Below are 14,121 nucleotides of genomic sequence, written 5' to 3' on the forward strand. Positions count from 1 at the left end.
CACGCTACCTAAAATGTTAGCACGTGTCTGTCATGCTAGCATGCAAGTGGCAGCTGGAGGGTCAGAAGTTCAAAGTCATCCTCAACTAAACAATTCAAGGCCAATCTGGGCTACATGAGCCCGTCTTGTTCAAATCGAGTCTCTGGACCAGGCAGCAGTCTCAGCCAACTTCCCATCTTAAGTCAGACCAGCCACATGGTGAGTGGCAGTGGTCACCCAGGGCAGGCAGCCCCCAGACTGATGCAGCTCTCAACACCAGCCATTTCTTACCCACGAACCCTCCAGAAATGTGTGGGTGGAAGACAAAGTTTGAAAATACAAGGAAAATAAGCTGCTTTTTTAGAAAAGTAGAGAACAGCAGAGGCTCACCCACCCAGCTTTCAGGAGCGTGTGAAAAAGCGCCTTCCAATGTCACTCTCAAGAGTCTTGCAGACACGTGTGTCCCTCTCCTCAGTAGTGATGTACCACACACACACCACTGCACAGTAGTGATATAACACACACACATACACACCACTGCACGGTAGTGATGTACCACCCCCACACACACACACCACTGCATGGTAGTGATGTATCACACACACACCACTGCACGGTAGTGATGCACCACACACACACCACTGCACGGTAGTGATGCACCACACACACACACACCACTGCACAGCAGTGATAAACCACACACACACACCACTGCACGGTAGTGATGTATCACACACACACCACTGCATGGTAGTGATGTACCACACACACACCACTGCACGGTAGTGATGTACCACACACACACACACACACACACACACACACACACACACACACCACTGCACAGCAGTGATATACCACACACACACTACTGCACGGTAGTGATGTATCACACACACACCACTGCATGGTAGTGATGTACCACACACACACCACTGCACGGTAGTGATGTACCACACACAACACACACACACACACACACACACACACACGCACACACACACCACTGCACAGCAGTGATATACCACACACACACTACTGCACGGTAGTGATGTATCACACACACACCACTGCATGGTAGTGATGTACCACACACACACCACTGCACGGTAGTGATGTACCCCCCCGCCACACACACACCACTGCACAGCAGTGATATACCATACACACACCACTGCACGGTAGTGATGTATCACACACACACCACTGCATGGTAGTGATGTAACACACACACACACACACACACACACACACACACACACACACACACCACTGTTTCATAAATAACTATGTGTTATACAAGGTATTTAAAATATAGCATGTACTAGGTGGTGGTGGCGCACACTTTTAATCCCAGCACCCAGCACTCAGGAGGCAGAGGCAGGCGGATCTCAGTGAGTTTGAGGTCAGCCTGGTCTATAGAGTGAGTTCCAGGACCATCAGCATTGTTACACAGAGAAACCAAACCCTGTCTCAAAAGAACAAAATAAACAAACACATAAATAGAAATAAAACAGCCCAGTTTTCTCCTTGTCCAGTATCAGCATGAATGTATCTGTTGTGACAGACGCTGCCCACCTAGAACAGTGATATGGCCAGAAGAAAGGCACCACACACACCCGCCACTCCCGCAGGATACTTTTGACAAAATTCAGTGTCCACTACACTCGGGAGAACAGTCTCACCAGGGCTGGTGGCAGACGATCTTAGTAATAAATCTACACCCCAGATCCTCAAGTGTACACCAGAACCAATACCTGAAGAAGAAAAAAGCAAGGGGCAGAGGACTGCAGGGGAGCATGGGAGCCAGGAACAAGGACACTGTGTCCACAGCAGAAGGGAGGGAGGGCACAGGCCCAGAGAAAAGACTTCACAAGGGGTAGAAGAAGAGGTGGGCACAGGAATCTGCCTGGCCGGGGACATGATGGCTACTTCCTTCCAGAACCTTCTGAAAGGGCTCCCTATGACACACCCTTGCAAAGAATGGCATCAGGCCGGACAGTGGTGGCACACACCTTTAATCCCAGCACTGGGGAGACAGAAGCAGGCAGATCTCTGTGAGTTCGAGGCCAGCCTGGTCTACAGAGCAGGATCCAGGACAGGCACCAACACTACACAGAGAAACCCTGTCCGAAAAAACAAAAGAAAAACAAGAATGGCATCAGTCATGGCTGCAGTATCGCAAATCTCCCAGACATGCCTTCAACCCAGTTATGAGCATTAGCAAAATGCAGACTTGAGTAAGAAGCCAGTTCTAGGCAGAAAGGAACTACAGACAGCGCTGCTGCTCTGAGATGGAACCATTTACTAAGACCAAACACTGGGGACATTTCCCGCAGTGGGCAGAGTGCTAAGCAAGAAAGCTGGCCCCAGTAACTCACTGGCTGGTGCAGGCCCAGCAGAGGTCTGCGGGGAGCTGCCTCCAAGATCCAAGCGCCCTTGGTTCCCATGCTAGGAAATCTGCTGGTGCTGTCCACGTCCACGAACAGGTCTCTGTCTGACCAGAACGTCAGTGAGAGACAGCAAATGAAGCCTCAGTAAGGGATGAGAGGCCAAGGCCCAGTGCAGACCAGGCGTACCATGGGAAATAAAGGAGCAGGTTCTTAAGCAGGAGTAGTGGTGCTCAGTGCACAGCCAGGAAGACAGACCAGCCGGGTGCAGTGGTGCATGCCTGCAGCCTGGGGCAATGGCTGGAGGAGGCCAGCCAGGGCAATACAGTGAGACATCAGCACTGCATGAGAACAAGGTCATAAGCATGTGAGGAGTCCTGAAAGTACTGTCTTTTTCCCCTAAGTAATTGTGGAGCTCAATATGAAATCAATTTGAAAACACCCCTTGGGTACAAACACCATCGAAACCTGTCACTGACCCTCAGTTCTCAACTGGGCAGTTAACTGGGTCAAGTTACGAGGAAAGCCACAACACACAAGTGTGAGTGAGGAATGAGTACCTCTTTGACGTTCTGCAAGGTTTCCGGAGTGATCGTGAAGTCAACAGGACTCGGGGTCAGCTTCCCCTTCTGAGGCTGGAAAGGAGGTAAAACCACAGTCAGCAGAGCGGACCCGGGGCGGGGGGGGGAGCAGCTTTTCCTTTCTGACTAAAATGAATGGCAGCACAAGAGGACATGGTGGTGAGAAACAGGGGATGTGATTCCAAACGAACCCAGGTCCACCCTGGTACTGTTTCATCTGAGACCTTCTGGGCTCGGAACTGAAGTCAGACCTAAGGAACAGAATGATGAGGCTGGGAGGTAAGGACTGCTGCACCTCACACATGACCAAAGATGCCAAAGATGGTACATGGAGCTCACCATGTGCAGAGCTGAACCAGACCGGCCAGTGCTGCTTGCCATTAGCTAAAGAGCTTTCTACTAGAAGGAACATTCCGGAATCCATTCACACGGCCAGGCTACAGGAAACCTGCCTGGCACCATACCCAAGGGCCAGGATCCAAAAGGCCAGCAAGACCCAAGACCCAGAATGCAGAGAGGGCGCAGCCAGTGTGCCAAGTCCACTCACTTCCCAAGGCTTATTCCACAGAGCGGTTCTCAATGCACTCTAGCTCAACAGGTTCACAGCCTGTTTTCTTGTCAGAATGTTCTTCCTGCGGCCCAGAAGTAACATTGAACTTGCAAACCACATGCCAAAGTAAACTGTTGCCTTTCTGTGTGAGGACCTCCTCTAACAGTTCTTTTTTCTTTCCTTTTCCTCTCTTCCTCCCTCCCTCCCTCCCTCCCTCCCTCCCTCCCTCCCTTATCTATCTATCTATCTATCTATCTATCTATCTATCTACCTATCTACCTACCTACCTATCTACCTACCTACCTATTTTTGAGGCAGAGTCTCTCCACATAGCCCTAGCTGTCTTGGAACTCACTCTGTAGCCCAGGCTGGCCTTGAACTCACAGAAATCCGCCTGCCTCTGTCTCCCAGGTGCTGGGATTGAAGGCGTGCGCCACCACACCCAGCCTTCTTTTGTTTTTTGAGACAGGATCTCATCACTCTGTCCACAGCACAGGGTAGCTTTGGGCACACCATGTAGCCCAGGCTAAAGCTGACTTCCTGGCGACCATCCTCCCTTCTAAGCGCTGGAATTACAAATGTGAGCTACCGTGCTTGATGGACAAAATTCTTGAAAGCCCTATGGTGACAGAATACCATGAACACAGATGGGCCCTGGACAATGCAGTCCTTGCTCTGGGCCTGATCATCTTAGGAGGGCTCTGTACTCCTAAGGGTACAGAGGTACCTAAGGGAGGTAGGGACTTCAGAGAGGCCCTGGGGTGAGGGCTGAGTTAAGACTCACTGTTCTTCACAAAATGTAAAGCCTTCCCTGTTATATAGCCATAAAAAGCTCTAAGTTTGTTTTAGGACATAAAGCCCCAAACACTTTAACATAGATTACTTTAAAGACCTTTGATGGAAAAATAATATTCATCTTTTAATACATGCAATTTTAAAAACCAAAACAATTTAGTCATATTTTACATAAATGAGGAGCTGTAAGTAGGTAACTACAATACTAGGGGTCCTAAAAGTGTTACCCAAATAAAGGGATGCAAATGAGGTCCTGGTGACGACTTTGCTAACGTCATGAAGAGACTCCAGTCCTGCACTGCGACTCACCTTCAAAGCATCCCAAAGACGTCACGTCACGTGTATCAAAGCGTAAATTCTCCTGCCAACCTGCCACCTCACAAGATGTCCGAGTCCCTAGTCACCGAGGTGTACAGTGCAGTGGCAGGATCCAGTGGGCTCTACCCAGCACCCACATGGTGATGGTATATGGAGTAGCCTGGTCAGAAATGCTCATGAGTAGGGGCTGGACAGCTCAGTGGTTAAGAGTACAGACTGCTCTTCCAGAGGTCCTGAGTTCAATTCCCAGCACCCACATGGTGGCTCACAACCATCCATAATGAGATCTGGTGACCTCTTCTGGACTGCAGGGACACATGCAGGCAGAACACTGTGTACATAATAAATAATAAAGAAATGCTCATGAGCTAGCACAGGTACTGTACCCCTGCCCTGTCCACAGAGCTCCTGCAGAGGTTGTGGATCAGGCCTTTCCAGCTCCCTGAAGGCCTCAGAGCAAGTTCCTCTGGCTGACACTGTTCAGCAACCCAGCTGTGCTCTCCCAGCTGTGCTCTCCAGCCAAGTTCCTCCAAGGTCCCTCCCAAGTACCCTACCTCAGTCCTGAAACTCCTTGGACAACCAGTCTGATGGAGGGAACAGCAGGATGTCGAGGAGACAGACTGATCACTGGCCAGGGCTGAGAGCGGTACTACCAGGACACAAAGGCCTGTAGTGACATTAGCCCTAGTGAGGTCTGAGAGACTGTACTGGACATGTAAATGTCGCCACGTCACACCTGGGGCAAGTGTTGCCAGTGTTGATTCTCTGTAGGCCAGTGGTTCTGACCTTCGTAACAGGACGACCCTTCCATACAGTTCCTCCTGTATGGAGCTGCCTGATTTAAGGCAACCAACCATAGAATTATTTTTGTTGCTACTTCATAACTGTAATTTTGCTGCTCTTATGAACTGTAATGTATCTGTATTTTCTGACGTTCTTAGGTGACCCCTGTGAAAGGGTCATTAAGAACTGTTGATGTAGGTTATGGGGGACTTGTCATGAACCCACCAAGTAACTGCAGCCGTGGTGGCCAGAAACCAACTACCCAAGATGGCATGGAAAGGCATTTTTAAGAATTTGTTACTGCAAAACATAGACAAAAAGTGTGAGGATGGGAAAGAGACAGGCCTGTACATCCCCTGTGTTCTCAGAGGGCACCAAGTGCCAAGCATGAGAGCAATTTGTCTCTGGTGTTTGCCACAGTAACCTGAGGCCAAGGTGGGCATCTCCTTTGCAGAGACAGAAAGAACAGTGTGCTTACTGCCTGCTGTAAAGTGCGATTCCTGAGGTGCAGACCCAGAGGTGGGTGTCACTGAGCTACAGAAACAGTGGCCATGCTGGTGCTCATGGCGCCAGTGTCCCATCAGGGGCTAGTGTCCCCGCCAGACCCAGCTTCCTGGCTGTGAACAGGTGCTAACCCACATCTCACAAGAGAGCCTAGGGCTTACAGCAGAGTGCACGATGAATTCGCAGGTCTTGGTCAGGTCCTTGGCCAACAGGGACCGCCGCATGTCACAGCGCAGTATGTACTGGAGGAGAAGCAGGAGAGACAAACGTCATCTCAGTAGGCTTTGCCTTTATCTAGACACAACGTCCAAAGGACAAGTAGTCGACGTATTTTAAGGACCTTTAGCCAATGGATATATTTCATGCAGTTGATAAACCCAAGAAGAATTAATGTGCAAAATACCAGCATTTCTAAACAAACCACACGCAGCTGTTCCCACAGGCAGGGTGTGGAAGGTAAGAACAGGCAGCAGAGCATTGGAGCCTGAAGGCTCAACACAGCTGTCCAGCTCCTGTGTGAGCCCAGACAAAACACAGCCCTCTGAGCTGCTGCCGCTTCCCTCTGCAGCCCGGGGGTACGGAGGTGGACCTGTGACGGGACCCATGAGCTCCACTCGGAATGCTAAGTGTGAGGGGCAGAGCCAAGTTCAGCCACACTGTCCTGAGGGAGTTTTTCATTTACCAACAAGAAGCCATGGATGATAACATGAAAATAGAAAAAAAACAGAATTCCAGGGAATCCTACAAACCATCCCTGTGTATTTTAAAGAAGAAATAAAGATGGTATTTTTTAAATTTTAAAATTCAGAGACATACAGAAGAAGACTGGGATTAATGTCCATGTCCGACCACCACAGAGCCAGCCTCCTTTCCCAGTGGTCTTCCCAGCCCTGTCCATCAATCTCCAGATGGAGCCCCAGGTGAACTAAAGGGCAGAAGAGAGGGGTACAGGAGACGTTAGCTTTGCCTTTGGCTTGTTCCTTTTGAGTGTGTGGTGCTTTTCTGAGCTTGTCACTGGGAGAGGAGTTCCTGCTGTGAGCAGCCTTTGTCCTCCTCAGGAACTGGAGTGTGGCCCCTAAGCTTACTTGGTTGTGGCGCCGGACTGTGGCCTTAAATCAGGCAGCTCAGAAACCACCCTAGTGCTAGACGTTAGGAACAATTTCGGGAGCCAGGGCACGGCCAAGTGGCACCTGCTGAACATGTGCAAACTCTGGGTTCCATTCCCAGTGCTATAAATTAGGCCCCACACCCTCATATAACTCCTGTTTAATTGACTTACCTGTTGCTTTAATCATATGGGAAAAACTTTTGAATTCTGTCAAAAATAACTTTCATACCTAGGACTATACACATAGCTATGAATCTTCTAAGAAGCTACATTCTTTTTTTTTTTTTTTTAACATTTATTTATTTATTATGTATACAGGGTTCTATTTGTGTGTATGTCTGCACACCAGAAGAGGGCACCAGATCTCATTGTTGATGGTTGTGAGCCACCATGTGGTTGCTGGGAATTGAACTCGGGACCTCCGGAAGAGCAGTCAGTGCTCTTAACCTCTGAGCCATCTCTCCAGGCCCCCCCCCTTTTTTTTTAAAGATTTATTTATTTATTATATATACAGAAGAGGGCACCAGATCTTATTACAGATGGTTGTGAGCCACCATGTGGTTGCTGGGAATTGAACTCAGGACCTCCGGAAGAGCAGTCGGTGCTTTTAACCATCTCTCCAGCCCAGAAGCTACATTCTTAAGAATTACATTTCCACACGAAATAAGTTCCTGTATATTTGAGGTACTACAGGGAGATAAAACATTTTTATAAGAATCATCTCTTGCCTGCAAGGATCTAAAAATTTATTTATGTGTATGTGCAGTATATATATTCTCTAGTAAGACTGCAATCTGTTCTCCCCAAACCCTACAAGCTCACTGTGGACTGGTGTGTGTGTGTGTGTGTGTGTGTGTGTGTGTGTGTGTATACACAGCCCCACTTCCTGGATACCACATCCACTGAGGTGAGCCTCCTCTCTTCGGCTTAGCTTGTCTTGATTTTTTTCCCAGTCTAGCCTCCACCACCTCCATCAGTGGTTGAGAAGTGCTAGGTAAAGCCAGAACCACTTACAGGACTTGAAGAAAGAATTGTTTTTACTGAGTCATGGACCCAGAAGATGGAAGCTACATCTGTCCAGTGACAGCCAGCTTTGCTCTGATAAGGAACAAGACGTCCTGAGGACAAAGCCAGTACACAAGAAAACCAAGCTCAAACATTCTGGGGCCCTGACCAATCTGGCCACGCCACTCTCCTGGAACTTCTAATTCCATGATATAGGCCCCTCTCAATTTAAGTTTACTCTACAATTTGTAAAGGGAAGGCTGTGAGTCACAGGCATCCACTTTGGTCACTATACATAAAGTGTGAGACCAATCATTTGTGAATTAATGAGTCATGTGATCTGTTGGAGGGGGCAGCAAGGTGAAACAAAGACGCTAACTTCTATGTAAGGTTATAGAAGGGTCAAGTTCTCCTTCATCTACTGCTTCAATTAACTTACAGTATTGATATATGAGCTGTTACAAGGGGGCTGGGGAGATTGATCAGTGGTTAAAAGTACTTGCTGCTCTTGCAGAGGATATGGGTTTGATTCCAGTGTCCAAATGGTGACTTAAAACCATCTTTATTTAACTCCAGTTCCAGGGGATTTGATACCCTCTTCTGGCCTCTATGGTCACTGCATGCATGCGGTGCACAGACACACATGCAGAGAAATACCCACATAAGAAATAAACTGTTAAAAAGAGTTGTCACTAGTGTGTGCCTTTAACCCCAGCACTCCAAAAGCAGATGCAAGTGGAGCTCTGTGAGTTCAAGGCCAGCCTGGTCTACATAGTGAGTTCCAGGACAGCCAGGGCTATGTCTCAAAAACAAACAACCAACAAAGGAGTTGTTACAAGGCTACTGTAAGGAGAGTCATCAACTCCTGTGCTCATCACTCAGCAGATAGTCACTGGGTGACATTCTGTGTGACAGGCCTCTTCACGTCATTCCCTCACTAATCTTCTAGCAGCAAGGTTAAGGAGGCTGCTGGAGAAGGTTCAGAGGTGGGATCTGAACTGACCCCTGCCCACTGCCAGAACCTGTACCAAATCCTTGCACAGAGTGATGGTAACATTGTCTCAAGCCCAGATCTGCCTGCTCTAAGCCCTGCTGCTCCTCCTCCTCCCCCTCCCCCTCTTCCTCTTTCTCCTCCTCCTCTTCTCTTCTTTTTTGAGACAGGGTTTCTCTATGTAGCTTTGGAGCCCGTCCTGGAACTCCCTCTGTAGACCAGGCTGGCCTCGAACTCACAGAGATCCTCCTGGCTCTGTCTCCCGAGTGCTGGGATTAAAGGTGTGCGCCACCACTGCCTCAGCCCCTGTATCTTCTTCCTCTATAAATAGCTTTCCTGGGTCCTAAGGAACCAGCAAAGTTATCAAAACAGATACAAGGTCAGATTTTTCTTTAAGGTTACAAATTATGTGACTGGGTCTGAAGAGATGGCTCAGAGGTTAAGAGCACTGGCTGCTCTTCCAGAGGTCCTGAGTTCAATTCCCAGCAACCACGTGATGGCTCACAACCATCTGTAATGAGATCTGGCTCCCTCTTCTGACCTGCAGGGATATATACATACAGAACACTGTATACATAATACATAAATAAATCTTTTTTAAAAATTATGTGACTGTGTATGGCTGTCTATATGTGCAGGTGAAGGAAGCTGCCCACGGAAGCCAGAGGCATGGGACTCCCTTCGAGCTAGAGTTACAGCTGGCTGTGAGCTGCCCACTGTGGGTTCTAGGAACTAAACTCTGGTCCTCTGCTAGAGCAGTGAGTGCTTTTAACCACTGAACCATCTCTCCAAAACACACACACACACACACACACACACACACACACACACACAGTATTTTGTATTTTTAACTGTGAAAAGGGAGACTAGAATTTTTATAAATTAATTCTGGATATGAGATTTTAGCAGACATGGTAGTACTGTTATATGTCTGTGCTATAATATAAAATTTTGCAAGTGTGGCCACAAGAGCAAAACTCAGTAAGAAGTAACAAGCGAGCCTCCACAAGTGAGGAATTTAAACTAGGCTAGGCTTTCAACCATTTGTTTTGCCTCATGGTATTTACATTACACTATTGCAATACAGCTCAGATTCTAACGGAAAAGTTTCCTGTGTCTGTACAATTTGAGAAAGCATTAGGATTTAACAACAAAGCTTTTGCCATGTGGTGGTGGCACACACCTGTAATCCCAGCACTTGAGAGACAGAGGCAGGTGGGATCTCTGTGAATCTGAGGCCAGCCTGGGCTACAGAGCAAGCTCCAGGACAGCCAGGGCTACACAGAATAACCCTGTCTTGAAAAACAGAAAACAAAAGTAAACAAAGCTTTTATTCAAGGTCACGTACCTATGTACATTAATGTAATCTTCAGAAGAGCATAGCAAAAAATATGTGCCATGAGTAATACGCTGGGGATCCTTATGCTGAGATGAGCCATGTGACCACAGCAAGTCACTGTCCTCTCTGGATGATACTTGCTTACTGACAAAGAAGCTAGGAAAAGACCTGTCAAATACAGGATGGATGAACGGATGGATGGATGGATGGATGGATGGATAAAATGGAGCAAAAAGCCACAATCCTAGATTCTACTAAGTAGATTTTCTCAAGAGAAAATTACATTTGCATATGAGCTATTTGCGAATCTATGGTAATTTTGATAAAAATGTTAAGTATGATTCTGGGTACTCTCCAGGTTTTGGAGATTGGATGCTGAAGTACTAGGACATGAAATGCACAGAGACTGTGCAACTAACTTTCAAAGGACTCAGAAATAAACACAGATGAGAAAGGATGGCCAGGCTGGGATGCAGCTCAGGGATGCAGCATATGCCTAACACAGCTGGATTCCAACTCCAGCTGCATGGAAAACATTAATCACTGGTAAGTGGTGATAAGCTCATATAAGCCTGAGGCTCAGGTAAAAAGGAATTGCATCTTTACAAATTTTTAAGATATTTGGGGCTAGGTACAGTTCCATGTTGTTGCTGAGGTTAACCCTGAAGTGGGAAAATCTGATGACCAAGGAAAAAGTAGGGTGGGGGCATCATCAGCTCTGTCAGGCAACTTGCCACACACTGACACACTCATGCATCTCAGAGGTCCCAGTACATACACGGTCAGGGAACACACTCTACATTTATATTCTTAGTAGCATTTGGGAAAGGGTGAGACTTCCAATCTAACTTTAAATAAATCAGTTTTTTTTCCTCTTAAGTGACAACAAACAAAAGAGACTATGACCAGAAAAACTGATCTTATTCTAATAAGTTTCCTTTTTAATTTTCTTTCTGTGTGTGTGTGTGGTCGGTATGGTGTGCGCCACAGTTCACATGCAGAAGTCAGAGGACAACTGAGGAGTTGATTCTTCCTTCCATCATGCAAAGCTTACAGACAGAACTCAGGCTTGGCAGCAAGCATCTTTACCTGCTGAACTATTAGTGCCAGCCCTCCACTCAGGTTTTTAAATTATGTAGATGTGTGGTGTGTCTTTGGGTATACACATATGCACGAGGTACCCTCATGGAGCTGAGTTCCAGGTACTTGTGAACGGCTTCACATGAATGCTAGGAACCAGACTTGGGTCTCTTCAAGAGCGGTGCCCAGTCTTAACCGCTGGGCCGTCTTCCAGCTCCGTTTTTGTTTTCAGATTTATTTTTATGTGTGTATGCATTCATGCGCTAGCATTCGGGTGTGTGTGTGTGTGTGTGTGTGTGTGTGTGTGTGTGTGTGTGTGTGTGTGTGTTTTAGTACTTGAAAGAGGTGTATGAGAAAGAGGGCTGAAACTTTTTTTTCATAGAAAGGTAGCTTTTGCAATGGAGTATAGCATCCTATGTCATCCACCTTGACAGATTTTCAAGCAGTTCATGAATTTCACATAAGACTAAACCTTTAGTTAACTCTCCCAAAGATTTTAAGTTTGGTTTTTTTTTTTTTTTTTTTTTTTTTTTTTTTTGTGCGTGCTAGATTTTAAGCGAATGAGTGGTATTTACTAAGTCCGAATGTGATTAACTGAAACCTGATTAACAAATCAAACAACTTTCCACTCTCCTGCTTTCTTGTGCATCCTAAGACTCAGGTTTTCTCACTTAGCAAGGGAGCCGCTGCAGGGCAGACTACACAAAAGTACCTTTCTTTGCATTGAAGGAAGGAAGGGGCTCTGGCTCTGGCTGAGTCATGACTGGGCTCTGCTCCTGAGACAATAGCAACTGTGAAAGCCATCCCTCACAGCAGAGGTAGACAGGAAGTCATAAATCCACTTCCCCTCATTTACAAGATTTGCTCAGGGAAGAATACAGCCTATGTTGAAGTGGCAGCCTTTGGGCATTACACAAAGAGATACTCATAAGAATAAAACAGACAAGTTAGTGCTGCCAGAAAGACACTGAAGCGGATCTGTGCCCCTGATGGTGTCACTGTGGCCTTAGAAAAATGCAGAGAACAAAGGAACTTCAAGGAAGAAGTAATAACTATCGTTCCTACTCAACACAAGGGTCACAGGGCTCGGGTGTAACTTCGCGTTGCAGCGTGTGTGAGGATCAGGGTTTAATCCCTCACATTGCAAAAATAGTATGTCATACATAAAAGTAGTTAGCAGGACAGAATAAGAAACTGATACAGCATACACATGAACAGTCTTGGAATTAATCATTATTAGGGTGTGAGTTCAACTACGTCAGTAAAGGAGAACGGTCAAGCTGTCTTCAGCAGAAAAATAAAAAAATAAAGGTGTCAAGTATGTGGGGTAGGAACTCACCTGAATGTTCACAAACACGCCGTGGTAGGTCTCATACAGGACTTTGCCGCCCTTGACGTGCAGAGGAAACTCAAAGGGAATCTCAGTCTTGCCACTGGGGAGCTTTCCTGGCTTCAGCACGTCTATGGTGCTGTTGAGAATCTGGATCGGCTGTCAACACAAATCAGCTTCAGTCATCAGCACACACTGGGTCTGTCTCTCCTTGTAGTCATGCTAGCACCAGGGTCAAGAATGCTCCTGTGCTCCTGCTGTGTCGGAAGCACAAGGCTAGGGCTGGACACAGACAGCAAGTTGCTTCTGTCTTCAAAGTCTGCACATTGGTTCTTTTTTTTTTTTTTTTAGTTTTTTGATACAAGGTTTCTCCGTGTAATTTTAGTGCCTGTTCTGGATCTCACTCTGTAGACCAGGCTGGCCTCCAACTCACAGAGATCCGCCTGGCTCTGCCTCCTGAGTGCTGGGATTAAAGACATAAAGAACTACCTGGCTGGTTCATTTCTTTAAAAATTGTTACTACATTTAGTTAATTTAGTGTGTGTGTGTGTGTGTGTGTGTGTGTGTGTGTGTGTGTGTGTATGCACACATGCCACCAGAGTTTGCATGTGGGAGTCAGAGGACAACCTGTGGAGCTCAGTTTGCTCCCCTCACTGTGTAGGTCCTAGGGATCAAATTCAGGCTGTCAGCTGTTGAACCATCTCACTGAACCAATAATGGTTCAAACACAGGCCACTGAGGTGCTATACACAGCAGGAACTGAACTCAGGTGTGCCTGTTTCTTGCTCCAACGCCTCACTGAACTGTCCTAAGAACCCTACATGGAAAATAAGTAAGCAGGCCTACCACTGAGGCTGCCTGGCCAGGATGGCCGACGTGTGGCCCAGGACTCCTTACCTGGCATCTCCCAGCACTGCTACCCAGTTCCCACAGCCCTCAGCCTCCTCTCAGTCCTCAGCCTCAGCACTGCAGCTCTGTGGGCAGAGTAGGCTTCTCCTCTAGCCCCAGCTCCTCACATAGACTCCTCAGAGGGGTCCACAGAGAGGAAAATAGGAATATCATTCAGGAAGTCGAATTTTTACAATCTCTATTTTATTTTATTTTGAGATCGAGTCTCCTATATAATGCAGACTGGCCTCAAAGCTCAGATTCTCATTGCCCCTGCCTCGGCCTCCAAAGTACTGGACTATAGCATGTACCTCCACCTCCAGCTGCTTCATGCTTTTAAAACTTTGGTTTACCATCACCCTGAGAAAATTCCTAATGAATTAAAATTAGACAGATGCCAAAACACAGGACACCACTAAACCTAAATAAGTTCATGTGCTCCTCCTCACAGGCTTCTTCCTCAAATAGAGCTCACACAGC

The 14,121-nt window shown here is 47.0% G+C and overlaps 1 protein-coding gene across 3 annotated transcripts in view; it reads right to left on the reverse strand.

The window, feature by feature from the left end:
* Vps26c (VPS26 endosomal protein sorting factor C) overlaps nt 1-14,121 on the reverse strand; it is a 29,792-nt gene that overhangs the window by 6,458 nt on the left and 9,213 nt on the right. For all 3 annotated transcript variants that reach the window (XM_036203355.1, XM_036203354.1, XM_036203356.1), the window contains exons 3-5: nt 12,763-12,912; nt 6,062-6,142; nt 2,930-3,004 (exon numbers count right to left, since the gene is read on the reverse strand). In XM_036203355.1, coding sequence (XP_036059248.1) covers nt 2,930-3,004; nt 6,062-6,142; nt 12,763-12,912 — 306 coding nt within the window. The remainder of the gene's footprint in view (nt 1-2,929; nt 3,005-6,061; nt 6,143-12,762; nt 12,913-14,121) is intronic.

Source organism: Onychomys torridus, chromosome 12, assembly GCF_903995425.1.
Source record: "Onychomys torridus chromosome 12, mOncTor1.1, whole genome shotgun sequence".
NCBI classification, from domain to species: Eukaryota; Metazoa; Chordata; class Mammalia; order Rodentia; family Cricetidae; genus Onychomys; species Onychomys torridus.